The sequence below is a fragment of the Ailuropoda melanoleuca genome, chromosome 9 (genome assembly GCF_002007445.2).
Source record: "Ailuropoda melanoleuca isolate Jingjing chromosome 9, ASM200744v2, whole genome shotgun sequence".
In the NCBI taxonomy this organism is placed as follows: domain Eukaryota; kingdom Metazoa; phylum Chordata; class Mammalia; order Carnivora; family Ursidae; genus Ailuropoda; species Ailuropoda melanoleuca.
Genome location: NC_048226.1, coordinates 12,661,226 through 12,679,002, shown reverse-complemented (window position 1 = coordinate 12,679,002; position 17,777 = coordinate 12,661,226). Strand labels below are relative to the sequence as shown.

General features: G+C 40.8%; 1 protein-coding gene across 1 annotated transcript in view; it reads right to left on the bottom strand.

Annotated features, from left to right (window-relative positions):
• Positions 1-2,493: 2,493 nt before the first annotated feature.
• MCTP2 (multiple C2 and transmembrane domain containing 2) overlaps positions 2,494-17,777 on the bottom strand; it is a 234,536-nt gene continuing 219,252 nt past the window's right edge. The window contains exons 22-23 of the mRNA XM_002926690.4: positions 13,146-13,243; positions 2,494-10,970 (exon numbers count right to left, since the gene is read on the bottom strand). Of these exons, the coding sequence (XP_002926736.1) occupies positions 10,902-10,970; positions 13,146-13,243 (167 nt within the window). The 3' untranslated portion in view covers positions 2,494-10,901. The remainder of the gene's footprint in view (positions 10,971-13,145; positions 13,244-17,777) is intronic.

Here is a 17,777-nt window from a genome sequence, read left to right as displayed (position 1 = left end):
GAATTTGATGCAAATTTTAAGATCATTTATTACAAAACAATTAATACTAATCCTGAGCTCCTGGATTTGCTTATCCAACATATCAAAGAAATAATGTATCTTATTTTCAGCTGTAAGACTCTGCTAAAATAGGACAGTTAGTGAACATAATAATGTTGTGGTTGCAAGTTACTTCAATTCTTTTGGGAAAAGGTTATAAATGATTGAATAGATGCTCAAAAGAGAATCACCAGGGTAAACATACGCTCAGTTTAGTAAATATTTAATAAATAGGGCCAACAGTTTTCCAACATGGTTGAACCAATGAAAACTTCCACTGGCAGGGGGTGAGAGAAGCTGTGGAGAAATGGGAACAGAAGCAAGACCTTTGGGGGCCCAGATCCAGGGATGACCTCCTTTCAGGACTGATGGTTAGGAACCTACCTGAAGTTTCTGCTGCTGGTGCTGGTGAGTTACCACAGAGTGGGGAGGACTGGAGAACAAATGACAGCTCACAGGGGAGGGGTCCCCCTTGGCCTGGGGTTCTGGCAGCATAATGCACAGTATATACAAATGGTTCTCAGCTTAGGGAGATATTTTGCTCCCCACACTGCTCCCCGCCCCCATCCCCCGAGCATTTGCTAATATCTGGACACATTTTCATTGTCATATCTTCCCGGATCGGGGGGAGGGGGAGGGGTACTACTGGAAACTACTTGGTAGAGGTTAGGGATGTTGCAAAACATCTCTGCAGAGGTAAGTATACCACCACTCCATCATGAAGAATTATCTGGCTCCAAAGGTTAAGAGTGCCAAGTTTGAGAAATTTTATATGTACCCTCGAGGGGCAGTAATCCAAAGGGGCACATAGAGGCTTCTAGGATGCTAGTCTTGTTAAGTTTCTTGATCTGGGTGTTAGTTTCGTGAGAATATTCAATTTGAAAAATCACGAAGCTGTATACCTATGTTATGCACGCTACTCTCTCTATATCCTAATTCAATAAAAGTGAACATATGTACTGAGCATATATATTTTTATTCAAAACCCTCATAATTTGGATGCTATTATTTCTATTTGTAGCAAAGGAAATTGGGGCTCCAGGATGATAAATGGGATGTTCAAAGACAAATAGTAAGTTGGTACCACAGTACCAAATCTTGGATTTGATCCCCTATCTTTCTGGCTCCGGGACATTGAGCTCACCCAACTCCAAACTAGCCACAATCAAATACTAACAAAAGGCAGGTGGAAAAAAAACCAAACAACAACAACAACAAAAAAAACACCTAGTTTTTATTTCAGTATAGTCCAAATTTGGGGTCAAGCAGTCCTCTGAGTTTTCTCCCCTCTTAAATTGCCTGTTTTAGGCCATGTAAATTTTTTGTTGCCTCTGAATTAGAGAATGGACAACCATAAAAAAGAGAAAGTGGGTGAAACAGATCAAATAAGGTAGCAATTTTATAGATTATCAGAACATTGGGAGAGAAGTTTGAAACTACTAGAGTTTAACACTTAATGGGAAGTTTTAGGACCACACGTGAATTGAATTCACGCACACTCCCACAGGACTATGAATAATCGAAATCCAGGCTAAAAACTAAGGGTCAGGAGTAAAGGAGGCATTAATTATTAAATGAATGTGACACTATTCATTTGGAAATCTTTCACGGGAACAGCCAATATGAATACTCAAAAGAAATGGACTGTCTGACCAAGTAACCATTTATAAGGAGCAAGGGGAAAAAAAAATGTCAGGAAACATCATCATGCAAAAGTCAATAGTTCTAAAATTGCTCAGACCTGAGAGAATTCACCACTCCTCAAGCCCCCCTACCCCCAACCATGACACTTTTGAAGGGGTTCATGTAAAATCAAGAATCAGAGCACAGATCAAAACCTTAAGCCCAGACACACCATGTTAATTATGCAAAGTATCTTTGTAATTGACTAAAACTATGATTTTAAAGTGCCTTGGCTGTAAGTGACCGTGCATAAATGGTCACTACTGGGATGGCTACAACTGGGTCCAGAGTCTTACAAGCAAATACACTGCTATAAATTATGAAGCTGAAACCTGATTAGAGTGGGGGTGGTTATCTAGAAATAATCCTGCGATCTGTTTGCTATTTAAAATAAGTAGAAGAGGGCGCCTGGGTGGCTCAGTCGATTAAACAGCTGCCTTTGGCTCAGGTCATGATCCCAGGGTCCTGGGATCGAGCCCCATATCTGGCTCTCTGCTCAGCGGGGCGCCTGCTTCTCCCTTTCCTCCTGCCTGCCGCTCTGCCTGCTTCTGCTCTCTGTCTGCCAAATAAATAAATAAAATCTTCAAAAAGAAATAAGTAGACGATACAGTGGGATCTCACAAAGCTCCAATTTTAAGTTTAATTTGCTGTAAAAAAGGCACACTGAGAAGTTGACAGTTATATTTTTCAAGGTGGTCCGAGTGATAAATGCTCCTGGATCTAGTTAAAGAGAGGTGTCTTGTCAGTGGGTGGAAGGAATCAAGGTCATGTGCTGTTTTAACATCTTTATTAATGGTTTGGAAGAGAGAAAAAATACACAAACATTTTAGGTGATTTTAAAATGGAATATACTGTATTATGAAAAGAAGAAAGGCTATTCTTACATGATAAGAGGCTTCTCTGATCAGAGTCACGCTTTGGGTTGCCCTTCCAAGTCCCCCGGGGCACAAGTTGCTGAGATTGAGGGTGACAAAAAACATAGTCTAGGGCAAAACTTTCAGAGTTGGACATAACACATGCCTGTGTCTCTCCCCGTGTGAGCTCAGTTCTGCCCAGGATCATGGCACTCTGTACAACTTGCCACTGCTGTCCAACCCTTTCAAAAAGCCAGAAAGACTCTGTCTCTCATTTGTTCAGCAAACCCCATTCTCTCCCTGGGCCCAGCCCCACGTGCAGTAGACATACAATGCAGGTGATCCATGCCTCAATTAGGAAAAAAAAATCTGCTGTCCCCTTTCATTGTAAAAAGAACATTCTACTTGTCCCTGTTAACTTTTTTTTGCTGGATCACTTCTCCAGCTTGTGCAGATTTTTTGAGGTAAAAACAAAACAGAACAGAACAAAATAAGACAAAAAAAAAAAAACAACCATGGCCTTTACCACTATGCACATCACAATTTATCTGGTAGATGCAGTTATGAAATCAGTTATGCCAGCTATTCATTATGCAGTTGAACAAATGATTCCACATGTCTTTGCTTTTCCAACCAGTTGCTTTGATCTGATAATGAAAATACATGGAGAAGAGAAGCTTGTATGTATTATTGTAATGAATTAAAGGAATGGAAAGCAAATTGAAATCTCAGGATTTCTCAGCTGTAAAGACTAGCCTAATAAAACGTTTCCCAGAAAAAAGCTGGATTGAATAATGAATGAATTGAAGGCTGGCACTGAGCAGCCTACTGACATTGGGCTTCTAGAAAAACACATCCTCCACCGAAGGTGTCAAATGGAGCAAGAGGCAAACTCTGAATGTTTTGCCTGAAAACACAGGTTCTCGGGTTCTTAATTGGAATCTACAGATCAATTTTTAGAGATATGTGAAATTTAAAAAAAATTTAGGAATACATGTGTATGTGTGTAGAGTTGAACCTTGAACCATTCAGGGGTTTAGGAACACTGACCCTCTGGGCAGTGGAAAAACCCGGTATAACTTTTGACTCCCCAAAAAACTTAACTACGTGCATTGTCAGGTTCAATGAATGTTAAGTATAACCTGTAAAAAGAGAAAACATTTTTTCAAAATATTTTATTTATTTATTTATTTATTTGAGAGAGAGTGCGAGCATGAGTTGGGGGAGAACCAGCGGGAGAGAAAGACGGAGGAGGAAAGAATCCCAAGCAGACTCTACACTGAGCACAGAACCCAACACGGGGCTCCATCTCACAACCCTGAGATCACGACCCTGAGATCATGACCTGAGCCAAAACCAAGAGTTGGATGCGTAATTGACTGAGCCACCCAGCTGCCTCAAAAGAAAGAACTTTCTGCAACACTTCAAGGTCCAATTTGCTCATGTAAAGCACTTATGTGGATGATCAGTTAGAGGAAGTCACTTTTTGTACTCCTTGTAATGAAGATCTTTTCAAAATGACGACTGATTTGTGAGACATCATTGAGTATTCAAACGCAATGAGATTATTGAGGAACTGTCCATTTTGGGTTTGTTTAAAATGACTCCCAACTCTTGCACAATTTAAAATGTTTATTTGGATTAGTGCTCTTCTTCTTTCATGTTTAAAATACTAACAGTAATCAGCCTCAGTTTCTTTTATTGTAAATTAGGAATAAAATGGCCATGCTTCATAATTTTTCTTCTTTCCTCTTAGTAAACATGCAGAAAATTATACAAGTTGTAAGTTTACAGCTCAGTGAATTTCACAAAGTCAACAAGTTGATGTAACTAGAATCCAGACCAAAATGACCAAACCTTGACATCATCCCAGAAATTCCACTTACGGCTTTTTAGCCGCTACACCTCCAGACTTTTAACAACATAGATTGTGTTGTTCTGTGCTTGAACTTCACGTAAATGAAATCTCGCATTGCATGTATTTGTGCTGTCTTGTTTCTTTGGTTGAACATTATTTGTGAAATATCCATGTTGTTGCATGCAACCTTAGTTCTTCCTTTCATTTCTGTATGGTTTTCCATTGTAGAGTCCCAAGTCACTGATCATCTCAGATACAGAAGAATATATACTGTTGCTGTTTTTGCAATTATACCAGTAGTGCTGCTCTAACTATTCTTGGGCATGTCTTGTATTGAATGTATGCACAACTCTGTCAGGTTATATACCTAAGAGCGAAACTGGGGGAAGGGTCATAGGGTATCCACATGGTTAGCTTTACCAAAACTTTACCAAAGTATTCCAAAGCCTTTGTACCAATGTATGTTCTCACCCACTAATAGTATATAGGAATTCGTTTTTCCACATCCTTACAGACACTTAATATTGACTTTTTCATTTTAGCCATTTTGGCTATGTACAGGTGTATCATTTTGTGGTTTTGATTTGCATTTGCCTGATGACTAGGGATGCTGAGCACCTTTTTATATGTTTGCTCGCCATTGGGATAGGCTCTTCTGTGAAGTGCCTGTTCAAGTCTTTTGCCCCTTTTTCTACTGGGTTTTCTGCCTTTTCTTTGTAGAAAAATTTTATGTATTCTGGATAGAATTATCAGATTATATATTGAGATTACATATTTTCTTTCACTTTGTGGCTTATCCGTTTACTCTCTTAATCATACTTTTTGAGGAAAAAATTAAGTTCAATGATCTCCAGCTTATCAGTATTTTCTCATTATGATTAGCATCCTGTTAGCAGCTTAAGACATCTTTGCTTATCGCATAGATGTGAAGACATTTTCCTACGTCTTTTTCTGAAATCTTTTACTTTGTCTTCTACTTTTGGATCTGTAATTCACACAGAATTGATTTTTGTAAGTATAAGGAAGGAGTCAATATTTATTTTATTCATGCGGATATTTCAGTGACCCAGGGTCATTTTTCAAAAGGTTTTTTTCCCTACACTGTATGTTGCCCCACACTGAAAATATGTCATCTTTGACATAAATTAGGTCACAGGTTACCAAATACGCATGGGTGTCCTTCCAGTCTTTTCTATTTCTTTAATCTGTCTACGCTTGTGCCCGTAGCACATTGTCTAGTTACAATAACTTTATAACACATCTTGTTATCTGCCAATGTTAATCACCTGCAAGATTGCTTGGACTGTTCTTGGATTCTTGCATTTCCATGTACATTTTAGAATCAGCTGGTTAATTTTTGTAAAAAACACCTTGTAATTTTTATTGGGCTTATATTTAATCTCTTGACATCTTAATATATTGAAACTTCTAATCCATGAAACCCTACGTTTATTTATCTTCTTTCTCTCCATCATGTTTTCATTGTAGAAGCTTAGATATCTTTCATAATTTTATATCTATATTCATAAGGGACTTTGGTAAGTAATTTTCCATTCTTGTAACACTTTGCTGGATTTGGGAATGAGGATTATACTGGCTTCATAAAATATGTAGAAAAGTGTTATTATCTTTTTAATTTTTATTATTTCCTGGGAGAATTTGAATGGAATTGGTTATTCTTTCCATAAATATTTAGAGGAATTTCATAGTTTTGCTGTTGTTAATTAAATGAGCTATTACATCTAAAGCACTTACAAAGTACCTGGCATTTAATAAATACCGTAAAATGCTAGCTATTCTTCTGTGCTTGACTATCCATTTCCCCATGTAAATCACTACATTAATACACCAGAACAGCGGGGTAGGCAAGCCATTCTTTAGATGTCACCTTTCAACATTCATCCAATGATCAATTGACTACTCATAATATTTTCAGAAGATATTCTATTTTGACTTCCCAGCCACTTTACTCCCATAAAAGTTGGATTACTACTATACAAAAGACAGGTTGGTTTTGACAGAGCACAGTTTTAAATGATGATACAGAGCACTCCATCTCGTACTCATGAAGAATTCTTTCTTACTAACAGGTGCACACTGAGTTCATGACACATCTACTTTTTTCTCTTAATAATTCCAGCCACCTTCTTCCATTCTGAGTTCCTGTGCTCTCTCTCCTCTCCTTCTAGTGGAATTTTTCAAGGGGTACTTCCATGTGGGCTCCATTTTTCTAGGTCCACTCATTTCTCAACCCAAATCTGGTTTCCTTTCCTACCACTCTACAGAAACAATTCATTGCCAAGATCCCCACAAGTTGCCATGCCATTCAGTAAAGGTCATCATGCTGTCCTCAACCGATGTGATCTCAGTGCTATTGAGCATTATAGACCACACCTTCTTTCTTGAAACACACTTTACCAATTGAATTCAATGACAGTACATGCTTACTGCTTTTCTCTTATTTAACATATCTATTTAGCTTTAGCTGACTTGTTTTTATAGAACTTTTTGAGTGTGGGGTCCATTTCTTGAAGCATGTAGCTTCACTCGTTTCTATGAACGTTGGCCCTTATGTATATCTCCTTCAAGTATAGTGCATTTCTTTTCTCAGCTCCATATCCATATATTGTTACCCTTTTTAGATCTCCATTTATTTATTTATTTTTAAAGATTTTATTTATTTATTTGACAGAGAGAGAGACAGCCAGCGAGAGAGGGAACACAAGCAGGGGGAGTGGGAGAGGAAGAACCCGGCTCCTAGCGGAGAAGCCTGATGTGGGGCTCGATCCCAGAACGCTGGGATCACGCCCTGAGCCAAAGGCAGACTCTTAATGACTGTGCCACCCAGGCCCCTGAGATCTCCATTTAGAGGCTTGTCAGGTACTTCAAATTCAACATCGTCTAAAACTGGGCTCATGCTGTTCCTCTCATGGCTGCTCCTATAATTCTCTCTTAGCACACCATACCGTCTTCCTGGACCCAAAGATGAGAACACTGAGTGCCATCTTGAATTCTATTCACTCTCTCACCCCATAGTCAAGCAACTGAGAAGTCCCACTCATTTTTCCTCCTAACCGTCTCACAATTTCACATGTAATTTTTTCCAGTGACAATATTTGAAGGTCCTGGTGACCATCAGTTTATCAAGATTATTCAAATTAGCTCTTCTTTGAACATTCATAGTTGTTGGTCCACCCACTGCAGCCAGAATACTCTTTTTAAAACTTGAATCTGCAGATGTCATGCCACTTTTCAAAAGTATCTGTTTCATGTCTGGCTCTACCAAGGGAATGCAGTCTGCTTTGTTCAGGTAGATCATCAGCATTCCATATATGTTCATTAAATGATAAATTAGAAGAAGAAAAATCAAAGTTTTCGTTCTTGTTTGTTTTACCATGCACAAATAATATTTTCTTGCGATATGTAGGTAATGACTTCTCCAATATAAGACATCATTGAAAAGTTTAGAGTTGACATGGCCGAAGTTTACAAATAATATCACACGGTCTAGGCTGTGTGTTAAATACCAGAAATTACTTCCTCTGATAGACCACACTAATCTGCCCATCTCGGCCTTCTGTATACATGAAAGGGCAGAGAAGAAAACTGACTATGACCCAATCAATTAATCATGTATTTCCTGAGTGTCTATTAGGTTCCAGACAGGATGGTCTACCCAGTAGAGGACAGAGGGAGTCAAAGCCTCTGGTAACAATGGGCTATCGCAGAATATGGCAAATGCCAGAAAGATATGAAAGATGTTGGGGGGGGGTGCAAGAGAGAAGTGTGGAATCTAATTCAGCCAAGGAAATGAAAGAAATCCTATTTGGGTCAGGAACCTTCTGAAAATTTTAAAAGAGAGTGGAATTTATTTCTACAGACACTCGTGAGAAAGTGTTCCTAGTGAAAAGAATAGTCGGGATGGGGATTAATCTGGTGTAATGTAATCGGCACCATCACGAAGTCTCATAAGAGGTTTTGGAGGCTGTGGCTTAGGGGGTGGTGATCAGAAATGGACAAAATTGAAATGGAAAAGATAACACGGCGACACTCGATCTACAAGTTTATGGGTTGAGAGTGGGAGGTGGGAGGAAAAAAAACCCACGAGGAACAAAAAACGGGATGCCCAGTGCCTCCCAGCCTAGAAGATGCGAGTGCCAGTAAGGGAAATAAGGAAGCTAGAAGGAGAATGACTATGGGTTTAAGGGTCCTGAAAACATAGAGGGAGAGATAACAGAGTTTCTGACCCACTGAGGTAGAAATCTCTATAAGACATCCAGACAGAGCTGGAAACGGGAGTGTGAGGTTTGAGAACCAGGAGAGCTTGGCTAAACTTCAACATTCCTACTAAATTACCTTTAATTATCATACTGTGAATCCACAATCCATAAATTTTATCTAAATAACATTCTGGAAGCTTTCGTATGAGTTCGAGTTCTTCTATTAATCTTCACATTTCCCTTACAACGAACATTTTTTAACGTTCAAAGTCTACTTAATCAATTAACAATTGTTTTCCATTTACAGTTTTTAAAGGTTGCTTCAGTCCTGCTCTTGTAGCCCAGCTGCTATGTCCTAAACTTAATGCTCAGAATTCCCACTGGGCTGTAGAGGGAATAAGCCTAACTAATGATGCCTTCTTGTTGGACAAATTATTTCATTTTGAAATTGTATAGCAAAAGAACAACAATAAAGTATCGGTTCCACTCTTAAATAAATAAAGGGTTATTTTGCTGCTGAAAGTTTTCATTCAAATGACTGATCAGATCTCACATGTCTGTTTGAAAATGTCTGACTTAGGTCGTTACAAAATGACAGACTGTGATAAACTACATGATAGTTGGGGGTGAGACAATGAGGCATTGTTTACACAGAAGATTGAGTAACTGGTTTAACAAAAGAGGTTCTTGGATATCTATTGTATGTACAACTAAGAGATTTACTGGAGCTTTTATAATTTCTGCAAGGCTCTTTTCCAGCCAGCTTCATTAACTTGAAGCAAATCAAATCATGCAGAAATCTGGCTCAGCCAGAAAGAAACCCAGGAAGATATAATATGAAGAAAAACAGACACGGGATGATAAGGTTCAGAATCTTTGGCATTTTTCATAAACATTTTGCTTGAAGATTATTAAATTACAACCCAGAGAGCAAAAAAATAGTAAAACCACTATTAAATCAGGTCTTTTTACCTCAACTTTTCTTTACAATACATATATATATATATATATATATGTATTTGTATTTTATATATATGTATATGTATTTTATATATATATATATATATAACCGCACAAAGTATGTGTCAACAAAATACAGTCTTTACAACTTAAATATCAGTTGAACAGAAAGATACTTGCGTGTATTTTATATATGCATAAAATCAGGGTGTTTACTTGGGGGGGTACTATGAAATGGTGGGGTCTGAAGGAATCTGCTATTCTTCAAGACAACCTTGGGGTGGTGCTTTTCTAGGAACGGGGTTCTGAGATATATATGCATTATGTGTAGCTTATCTTGTTCAGGAACAAAAGATCAATTTGGACAGCTGAGTTATTTTTACTTTCTGCTCAAAAAGGCAGGCAAATACAGTGATTATGACAATCAGGGAAAGCAGCCATAGTCATTAGTAAATCCCTTGCTCCTCAGCCTTTATCTGTCTTCCTGACTACTGTCGGAATTCATTCCTTCATCCCCCCTCTCTCTGAAGCTCTAATATTGACATTTTATTTTGGAAATAAGCAAAGTCAAGTCAGAAGACATGGCGTTTGGAAGGCCACCAAATACCCTCATGAAACCTTCACTTTTTGGATGAGTGGTCCCTTCCGACCTTCCCGAGCCTTCCACGGCCCACAGTGGAGCGCGATGCGGTCAGCTGACTGCCATTGTACACACACGCCTTCAGTAACCATGGCGGAATGACTGCCAAAGACTTGGGTGAATCCTGGTAATTACTTAAAAATCTATTTATAAGAGACACTAGTTGGGGAGATGATGGCTACTACCAAAGACTTGTGAACTCAGGGAAAGAAACGGACCACATGCACAATAATCTGAAAGGAGTGTGTGAACGGAAGTGGAAACAACTGAATCTTAAGGAGACTCTGTTGGAGGTAGGAAAACAAGTTCAGAGTCGCTCTTGCATCCAGGTGGTCTCCCAGCCGTTCAGACCCCTGGCCGCTTTGCTTTACCTCCTGTTTGAGAAGGCACCTCACAGTCTTCCACAGTCACTGGATTGTTTCCTTCTGACGGGCCGAGCCACTAAGCCACCAGCACACCCATGTGTGTGGATGTGCACACACGTGTGTGCATCGGCGCACGCGGAGAAGCGGGGAGAGTACAGGGAGGGCTCCGCACAGCACGCATTTCAGAATGACACCATGGGTACCACCACGGAAACAGAGACAGCGTTGGTCTAATCAACCCAACAGGGAATCGGGGGCTGGTGTCCAAGGCTGGTGTGTGTCCTAGAGAGCGCTGCGCTTCTTCCGAAGGGGGCTCTGGCTGCTGCAGACTTTCAGCTCTGCATACTGCACCTGTGAAAACAAACAGACGGGCCGCTGGTGGTTAGGTAACCCTAGCTCACCACAGTGTGTGTTAATGGCTCCCCAAGGACAGACCGAGGCAGAGGAAGGAAGGTTCAAAGGTAATGAATCATTTTCTAAACACAGGAACATGGAGGGATTAATTGCAGGAAGGATTTGAGAAGTCATGCATCATTTCTTGAGACCAAAATATTAAAAGCAGATTTTTCTAATGAGATGCATGGGTTTCTACCTGCTCTCGGCCCTGCCAGATAATTTGAGTTCTGTGTGTGCCCGTTTTCAACCACAAGTACGCTTATAACTGCCTCTTGGGAATGTTTATCTTAGTATATGATACAGCAAAACTCACTAAGAAACATTCGTTTAAAATTATCGAAAGTCTTGGGGAAAAAAATTCTCTGCAAATTATAGACATTTATGTTGCCAGGGAAAGGAAAAAAAATGTTGAAATTGATACTGGCCACAGAGTGAAATAGATTTCTCTTAAAAATGAATTGCATTTACAACGTAATGGCTAAAACATCTGTGACGGCTATGAGCACTGGGGGAGTCCCCAGGGGCAGACTGTCTATTGTGTTATTCGAAAGTGCTCTTGGTGATACACGGAGGATCTTACTAGCATCACTGTATATCTTCCTCGAATGTTCTTTTGTAGCGTCCCTCTGTATTCATGTCAACTCCAACCAGATGGCCGCTCTGAGGGCTGGTGCCTGGCCTATGTAGAGACAGTCCTCGTGGTGGGGTGTGCTGGATGGTGATTTCCTTTCTTCGAGGACACAGGGACGAACTCACATTGCAACTCAGTCTCATTGCTTTGGTGTGTGGGTTTTGATTGGCTGATGGCGGAATGGCTTCATTTAAAGTATTGTATTACAGACCACATGTGCTCACTGGGTTTTAGAATTTGTGCCAAACTCCCCAAGGACACCATGCCCCATCACATATGTTGAGCTACACTCCGTCAAAAGCAGATACATGCAAAAAAGCACCCTTTCCTTAGAGTGTTTAGTGAAGGTCCCCTAGGGGAGCAGGGAATGACATAACTGCCAATCTTCAATGCAAAACAAACAGCGGCCAGGTTACTATTTTATAATCATGTAATGCAAATGTTAACGAGCAACCTCATATTCATAGAACGCATGTAATAGCTAATTATATCATAAAATGGAGGTTAAAGAAAAACAGCACTATGGAGTCTATTTTAATTTCTAGAACGCAGAGTGAAGGGGAAAGAAACTACAGGTCTTTTCAGCCTCGAGTCACTGCTGTCTACACAAGAACTGCTGGGAACCATGTCTGTGACAGTGGCCCAAGGATGAAAATCGATACTTGATTTGGATTCTCTCAGATAATAAAGGGCTGTGTCTTTGGTCATTGTGTTGATATTTCACACCACGGTCTCCCCATCTACTTCTTCTATGATCTCCATTCTCCTTTAGAGAAATCATTGCCTGCCCTCCTTCCTCTGGAATTACAGCAGCCTGATCTGCACGGGCCTGGCTCGGCTACCTTACAGGACTTTCTGGTATTATTGCCTGGTTTAATCTCTATGCATCCACAGAGACCAGATCCTGCTGGACTAAGTGACCATTACCTGTGAATAATACTTCTGATCGATCTCCAATTATTTCACGCAGTCTCTGCCTCTATGTGTGTGAGAGTGGGTGGGAGCTTTGCCCTCGGCATCCCTAAGTCTTCAGAGGGGAAGGGATAGAAGGGAAGCCTCGGACATAATCAGGGCAAGCAAGAATAAAAAAGAATAATCCTCTTGTCCCCTACCTCCACTAAAATGCCTGCCATCCGGAAGAGGAAGAAAATAAGCAATCCTCCCCTAGCTTGGGATCTCCCATTCTCCCACTCCCCGAGCCCATCTTATCCTCTTCGTGGAGGCAAGCGATCAAAAAACGGACAAACACCATCACACTATACCCACGCAGTATGAGTTCCAGATCATTCTTAAGTAGCCCTTTTTTCGGGGTAATTTTCCATAATCATCTCATGCTCTGGACAAAGGTTTTCCCGTCACCTCCCTGCAAGCCAGGCTGCTTGAAGGATTTTCTGATTCGTTATCTCAATTACACAAACACTGCCCTGTGCTCTTCGGCTCTGTGGCTGGCCAGACTTCAGTGCTGGGGTCCCCGTTGGTGGTGCTCGTTCATTACGTACCTTTTGAACATCAGATGGTACCCTGGAGAGGAAGTCTAGCAGCTCATTATTGTCGATGGCATAGGGATTTCTGAGCTTCTTTGTAAATTTATTTATGCCTGAAAAATAGAAACACAGGGAGATCTCTTTATCTGTCTCTGTGTGTGTGTCTGTCTGTCTGTCTATCTATCTATCTATCTATCTATCTATCTATCTATCATCTTTAAAAACTCTCCTGACTGGGGGAGGGGGAGAGTCACAAGTAAAAATTAGTGTAAAACCATTACTAGACTTCAAGTCTCACACACACACACACACACACACACACACACACACGGTGCTGTCATGTGGAATCATTCACAAATGCCTTTTCTGGAAGGAAGGAGTGGTGGGGGTGGTTCTGTCGGACAGGAGCTCTGCCTTCTTCAACTGTGAAAATCCCATTACAATCCCAGCAGCAGGGCGGCAGAAACACACACTAAAACTGCGGAGCTCATTGGCTTTTTTGGACTTCGCTGATTAACAGCCTCTTCTGCTTGGAAAACAAACGTCCCAGATGGGAAAAGGCCTTCATTAGCCCCAACAAGTCTCTGCGTGGGGCTCTGGACCAAATGCAGCAGTGGGAGGTGAAGCGCGGGAGTCGCTTTTTTGTTGTTGAGAAGAAACTGCAGAAATCGCTCCCCCCCACTCCAGCTCATTTTCACAGGTTTCTCTTCTCTCACTGCAGAGCAGAACTTGACATGTTGATTGTACTTTGATGCTGCAGGAAACTGTGAAAAGTTATTATTGGAAATTATCTTACTATGGCTGCTAACTTAATTTATGGACCGCGACGTGGTGTGTGGGTTTGTCTAGTCAATGGAGTCCCTGCTAATTTAGGACAGGGACAGTGGTAATTAGAGGGGGTTCAACCCTTAAGGGGTCCTTGATGGCTACATCTTGGGTGTGCGGGCATGCCTCAGGCGAGCTCCACCCGTGGTTTCTGTTCCAGAGGGATGTCGCTCTCAGCCACCCTTGTGTCTCCTCCTCTGTTCCTCCAAGCTGCTCATAACAGCTCAGGAGCTGTTATCTCTCCACCGAAGGTCAACTCTTTCTCACGCTGAGTTTTCCAAGCAGAAAGACGAAGGTGGTGGGCTTCGGAAGTTTTGCCACAGAGTGCTTGTTTAGTGAGGATCGTATCTGAAGCCCTGGTCGATCCCAGTGATGCTGAATGAATTCTCACCTTAGATGAACCCTGACTGACTCTTCCCTCAGAGCCAAGGTAACAGTTAACTGTTTGACAGTCCCCGGCCCATAAAAACTTTGATGTTTTTCTTCATTAAATATTATTTTCCTTTCATCTAAGGATGGAACTTCCTGAGTGACATTATACCTGACACAATGCCAACCTCCAGTCATTTCCTTAGAGGGTCAGACTTACATCTGCTTTGCAAATGGGAGCCGGCCATTGTTCATGAGTAAAATGGTGGCCTGGTGGTGGGGCTGGGGAAGGCTTCTTGCAAATGATCCTTTTTCTCTCAAGTCAAAGCTGCACTATGCCTTTCTTCCCTCTACCCCCCACAGCAAGCTTCATGTTTCTAGCTAAAATTTCTCCCAGCGCTCCTTTAAACTAAAATACTCTCACTGTGTTATTCTAAAGACACTTAATTGTAGCATGGGCTTTTTGGCAAAAGAAAACAGACAAGGCAAAATGATGAAGGGAGACAAAGACTTATTGAGAAAAGATATATCTTCTATTGTTAATTATATATAGTGTGAGCATCTGGAGTCTTTACAATGAACAGCAAGGCAGGGATAATCTCCCAGCCGATCAAAACACTGCATTCTTAGTCACTGAGAAGATTATAAACCTGCACAGTAGCTCAAATGCACCAATAAGGGCTGAAGTAGCCCACAATGCAAGGAGATTGTCTGTTTGAAAAACTTAGTTAGAATCAAAATTATAAGGCGCTCGGATCGCATGCTTCAAAAGCACACCTTATTTTTTTATGTTGTCAAATGTCAGTAATTCTACAATATTATCTACTTTGTAAGACCAAGTGTCTACAGGGGCTCATGTGCTCCTGGGTCCTCGGTAAGGGACAATGGGGCAAGGAACAAGAGTCAGGGACCAGGAATAGCTGGGCCCCAGCTCTGGCATCACCAGACATCAGCTGTGTGGTTTCGGGCAAACCCCTTGACCTTCCTGTGCCTCAGATTTCTTACATTACAATCTGAATAGTAAAGACCTGCCCTATATAGTTTCTTAGGTTGATGGGAGAATCACATCGGACAACATAAGCATGGGGATTCTGTAATCGGGAGTTCCATAACAATGAGGGGGGCTACCGTCATCACTCTAGATGTCAACAACCAAAAAACAAAGGGGGGTGTTGAGAGAAGAATCCTTATACTATTAGGCATGGGAGCAAATTTGGAAGTTGTACCTTTATCAGCATGACAGGCACACCTTTAGATATTTTTAATCTAAATACAGATAGGCAGATGGCCTATCTGCTGTGAATCTTAATTTTTTAGCACAGCCGAAGAAGCGGGATCCAAATACCAAGGGATAACAGTTGGCAAAGACACTGTCATTTAATGGTCCCAGATCACAGACTGAAGATCAGTGGAGTGGAATGAGCAATCCAGTATTTAAAAAAAAAAAAAAAAANAAAATACTCTCACTGTGTTATTCTAAAGACACTTAATTGTAGCATGGGCTTTTTGGCAAAAGAAGACAGACAAGGCAAAATGATGAAGGGAGACAAAGACTTATTGAGAAAAGATATATCTTCTATTGTTAATTATATATAGTGTGAGCATCTGGAGTCTTTACAATGAACAGCAAGGCAGGGATAATCTCCCAGCCGATCAAAACACTGCATTCTTAGTCACTGAGAAGATTATAAACCTGCACAGTAGCTCAAATGCACCAATAAGGGCTGAAGTAGCCCACAATGCAAGGAGATTGTCTGTTTGAAAAACTTAGTTAGAATCAAAATTATAAGGCGCTCGGATCGCATGCTTCAAAAGCACACCTTATTTTTTTATGTTGTCAAATGTCAGTAATTCTACAATATTATCTACTTTGTAAGACCAAGTGTCTACAGGGGCTCATGTGCTCCTGGGTCCTCGGTAAGGGACAATGGGGCAAGGAACAAGAGTTAGGGACCAGGAATAGCTGGGCCCCAGCTCTGGCATCACCAGACATCAGCTGTGTGGTTTCGGGCAAACCCCTTGACCTTCCTGTGCCTCAGATTTCTTACATTACAATCTGAATAGTAAAGACCTGCCCTATATAGTTTCTTAGGTTGATGGGAGAATCACATCGGACAACATAAGCATGGGGATTCTGTAATCGGGAGTTCCATAACAATGAGGGGGGCTACCGTCATCACTCTAGATGTCAACAACCAAAAAACAAAGGGGGGTGTTGAGAGAAGAATCCTTATACTATTAGGCATGGGAGCAAATTTGGAAGTTGTACCTTTATCAGCATGACAGGCACACCTTTAGATATTTTTAATCTAAATACAGATAGGCAGATGGCCTATCTGCTGTGAATCTTAATTTTTTAGCACAGCCGAAGAAGCGGGATCCAAATACCAAGGGATAACAGTTGGCAAAGACACTGTCATTTAATGGTCCCAGATCACAGACTGAAGATCAGTGGAGTGGAATGAGCAATCCAGTATTTAAAAAAAAAAAAAAAAAAAAAAAAAAACCTCTTGGAGAAAGTTGGAAAAATTGCATAACTGCTTTGCACATATGGCCACAGGTGAATAAACTCTTGAAACAGAATTATAATGCTATTTTTCAGATACTTGTATGAGTGCCCAGCATGGAGTGCTGACCTCAGTACATTGGTGGGAGTGTTGAGATGGGGCAGAGGGTCCTTGCTTGGTCATGTTATCAAACAGTAAGTGTTTGCCACGTAAAAGACACTGTGTTATCAAATGGAGAAACAGAGTTAAATAAGTCATGGGTCTTCTTTTCAAGAAGTTCACAATCTAGCTTAAGGAGTTTCTATCTACCTTGGAACAACAGAAGTACCTTAGACCAGAACTGAAACATCTATGGTGAAGAACAGAATGAAAGGAATATGGGAAACCTCTCAAAAGGGGCAGAAAATCCACATGGGATCTAACCCTAAGAAGTGCCTTGTCTTCTAGAAATACATCAAATAGGTGATCAGAATTCAGTAGATATGGTTTCCTTCAGAAAATGTCAAATAGCCCTCTTAAGCCACTTTTCACATCATTTTCAAAATCTACTCTCCCACACAAGAGAGGTGGGTGGTGGGCTCAAAAGAAATGCCATCCCTGTAGATCACAGGTGTGAAATTTGCAGACACACTGAACATTTGTCAAGTACTTGTTAAAGATCCACAACCTGTATGCAGCTTCTCTAGGAATCACAGGTTAAAGATGAAGAAAGAAAAATGTCTCACCCTTCAAAACCTTACAACGAAGTTGGTGAGTCAAGGAATACACCTTCCGGCCATCATGAAATCTGGCTGCTTTTCAGAGGCTTATGTTAAATAATCCTGGTACTTAATAAGTAGATCNGGAGCCATCCACTGGAACATTCTGTGGTTACAGAGATGTTCTCTATCTGGGCTGTACAATACACTTGCCACGAGCCACCCGTGGCTTTTGAGCACTTGAATGT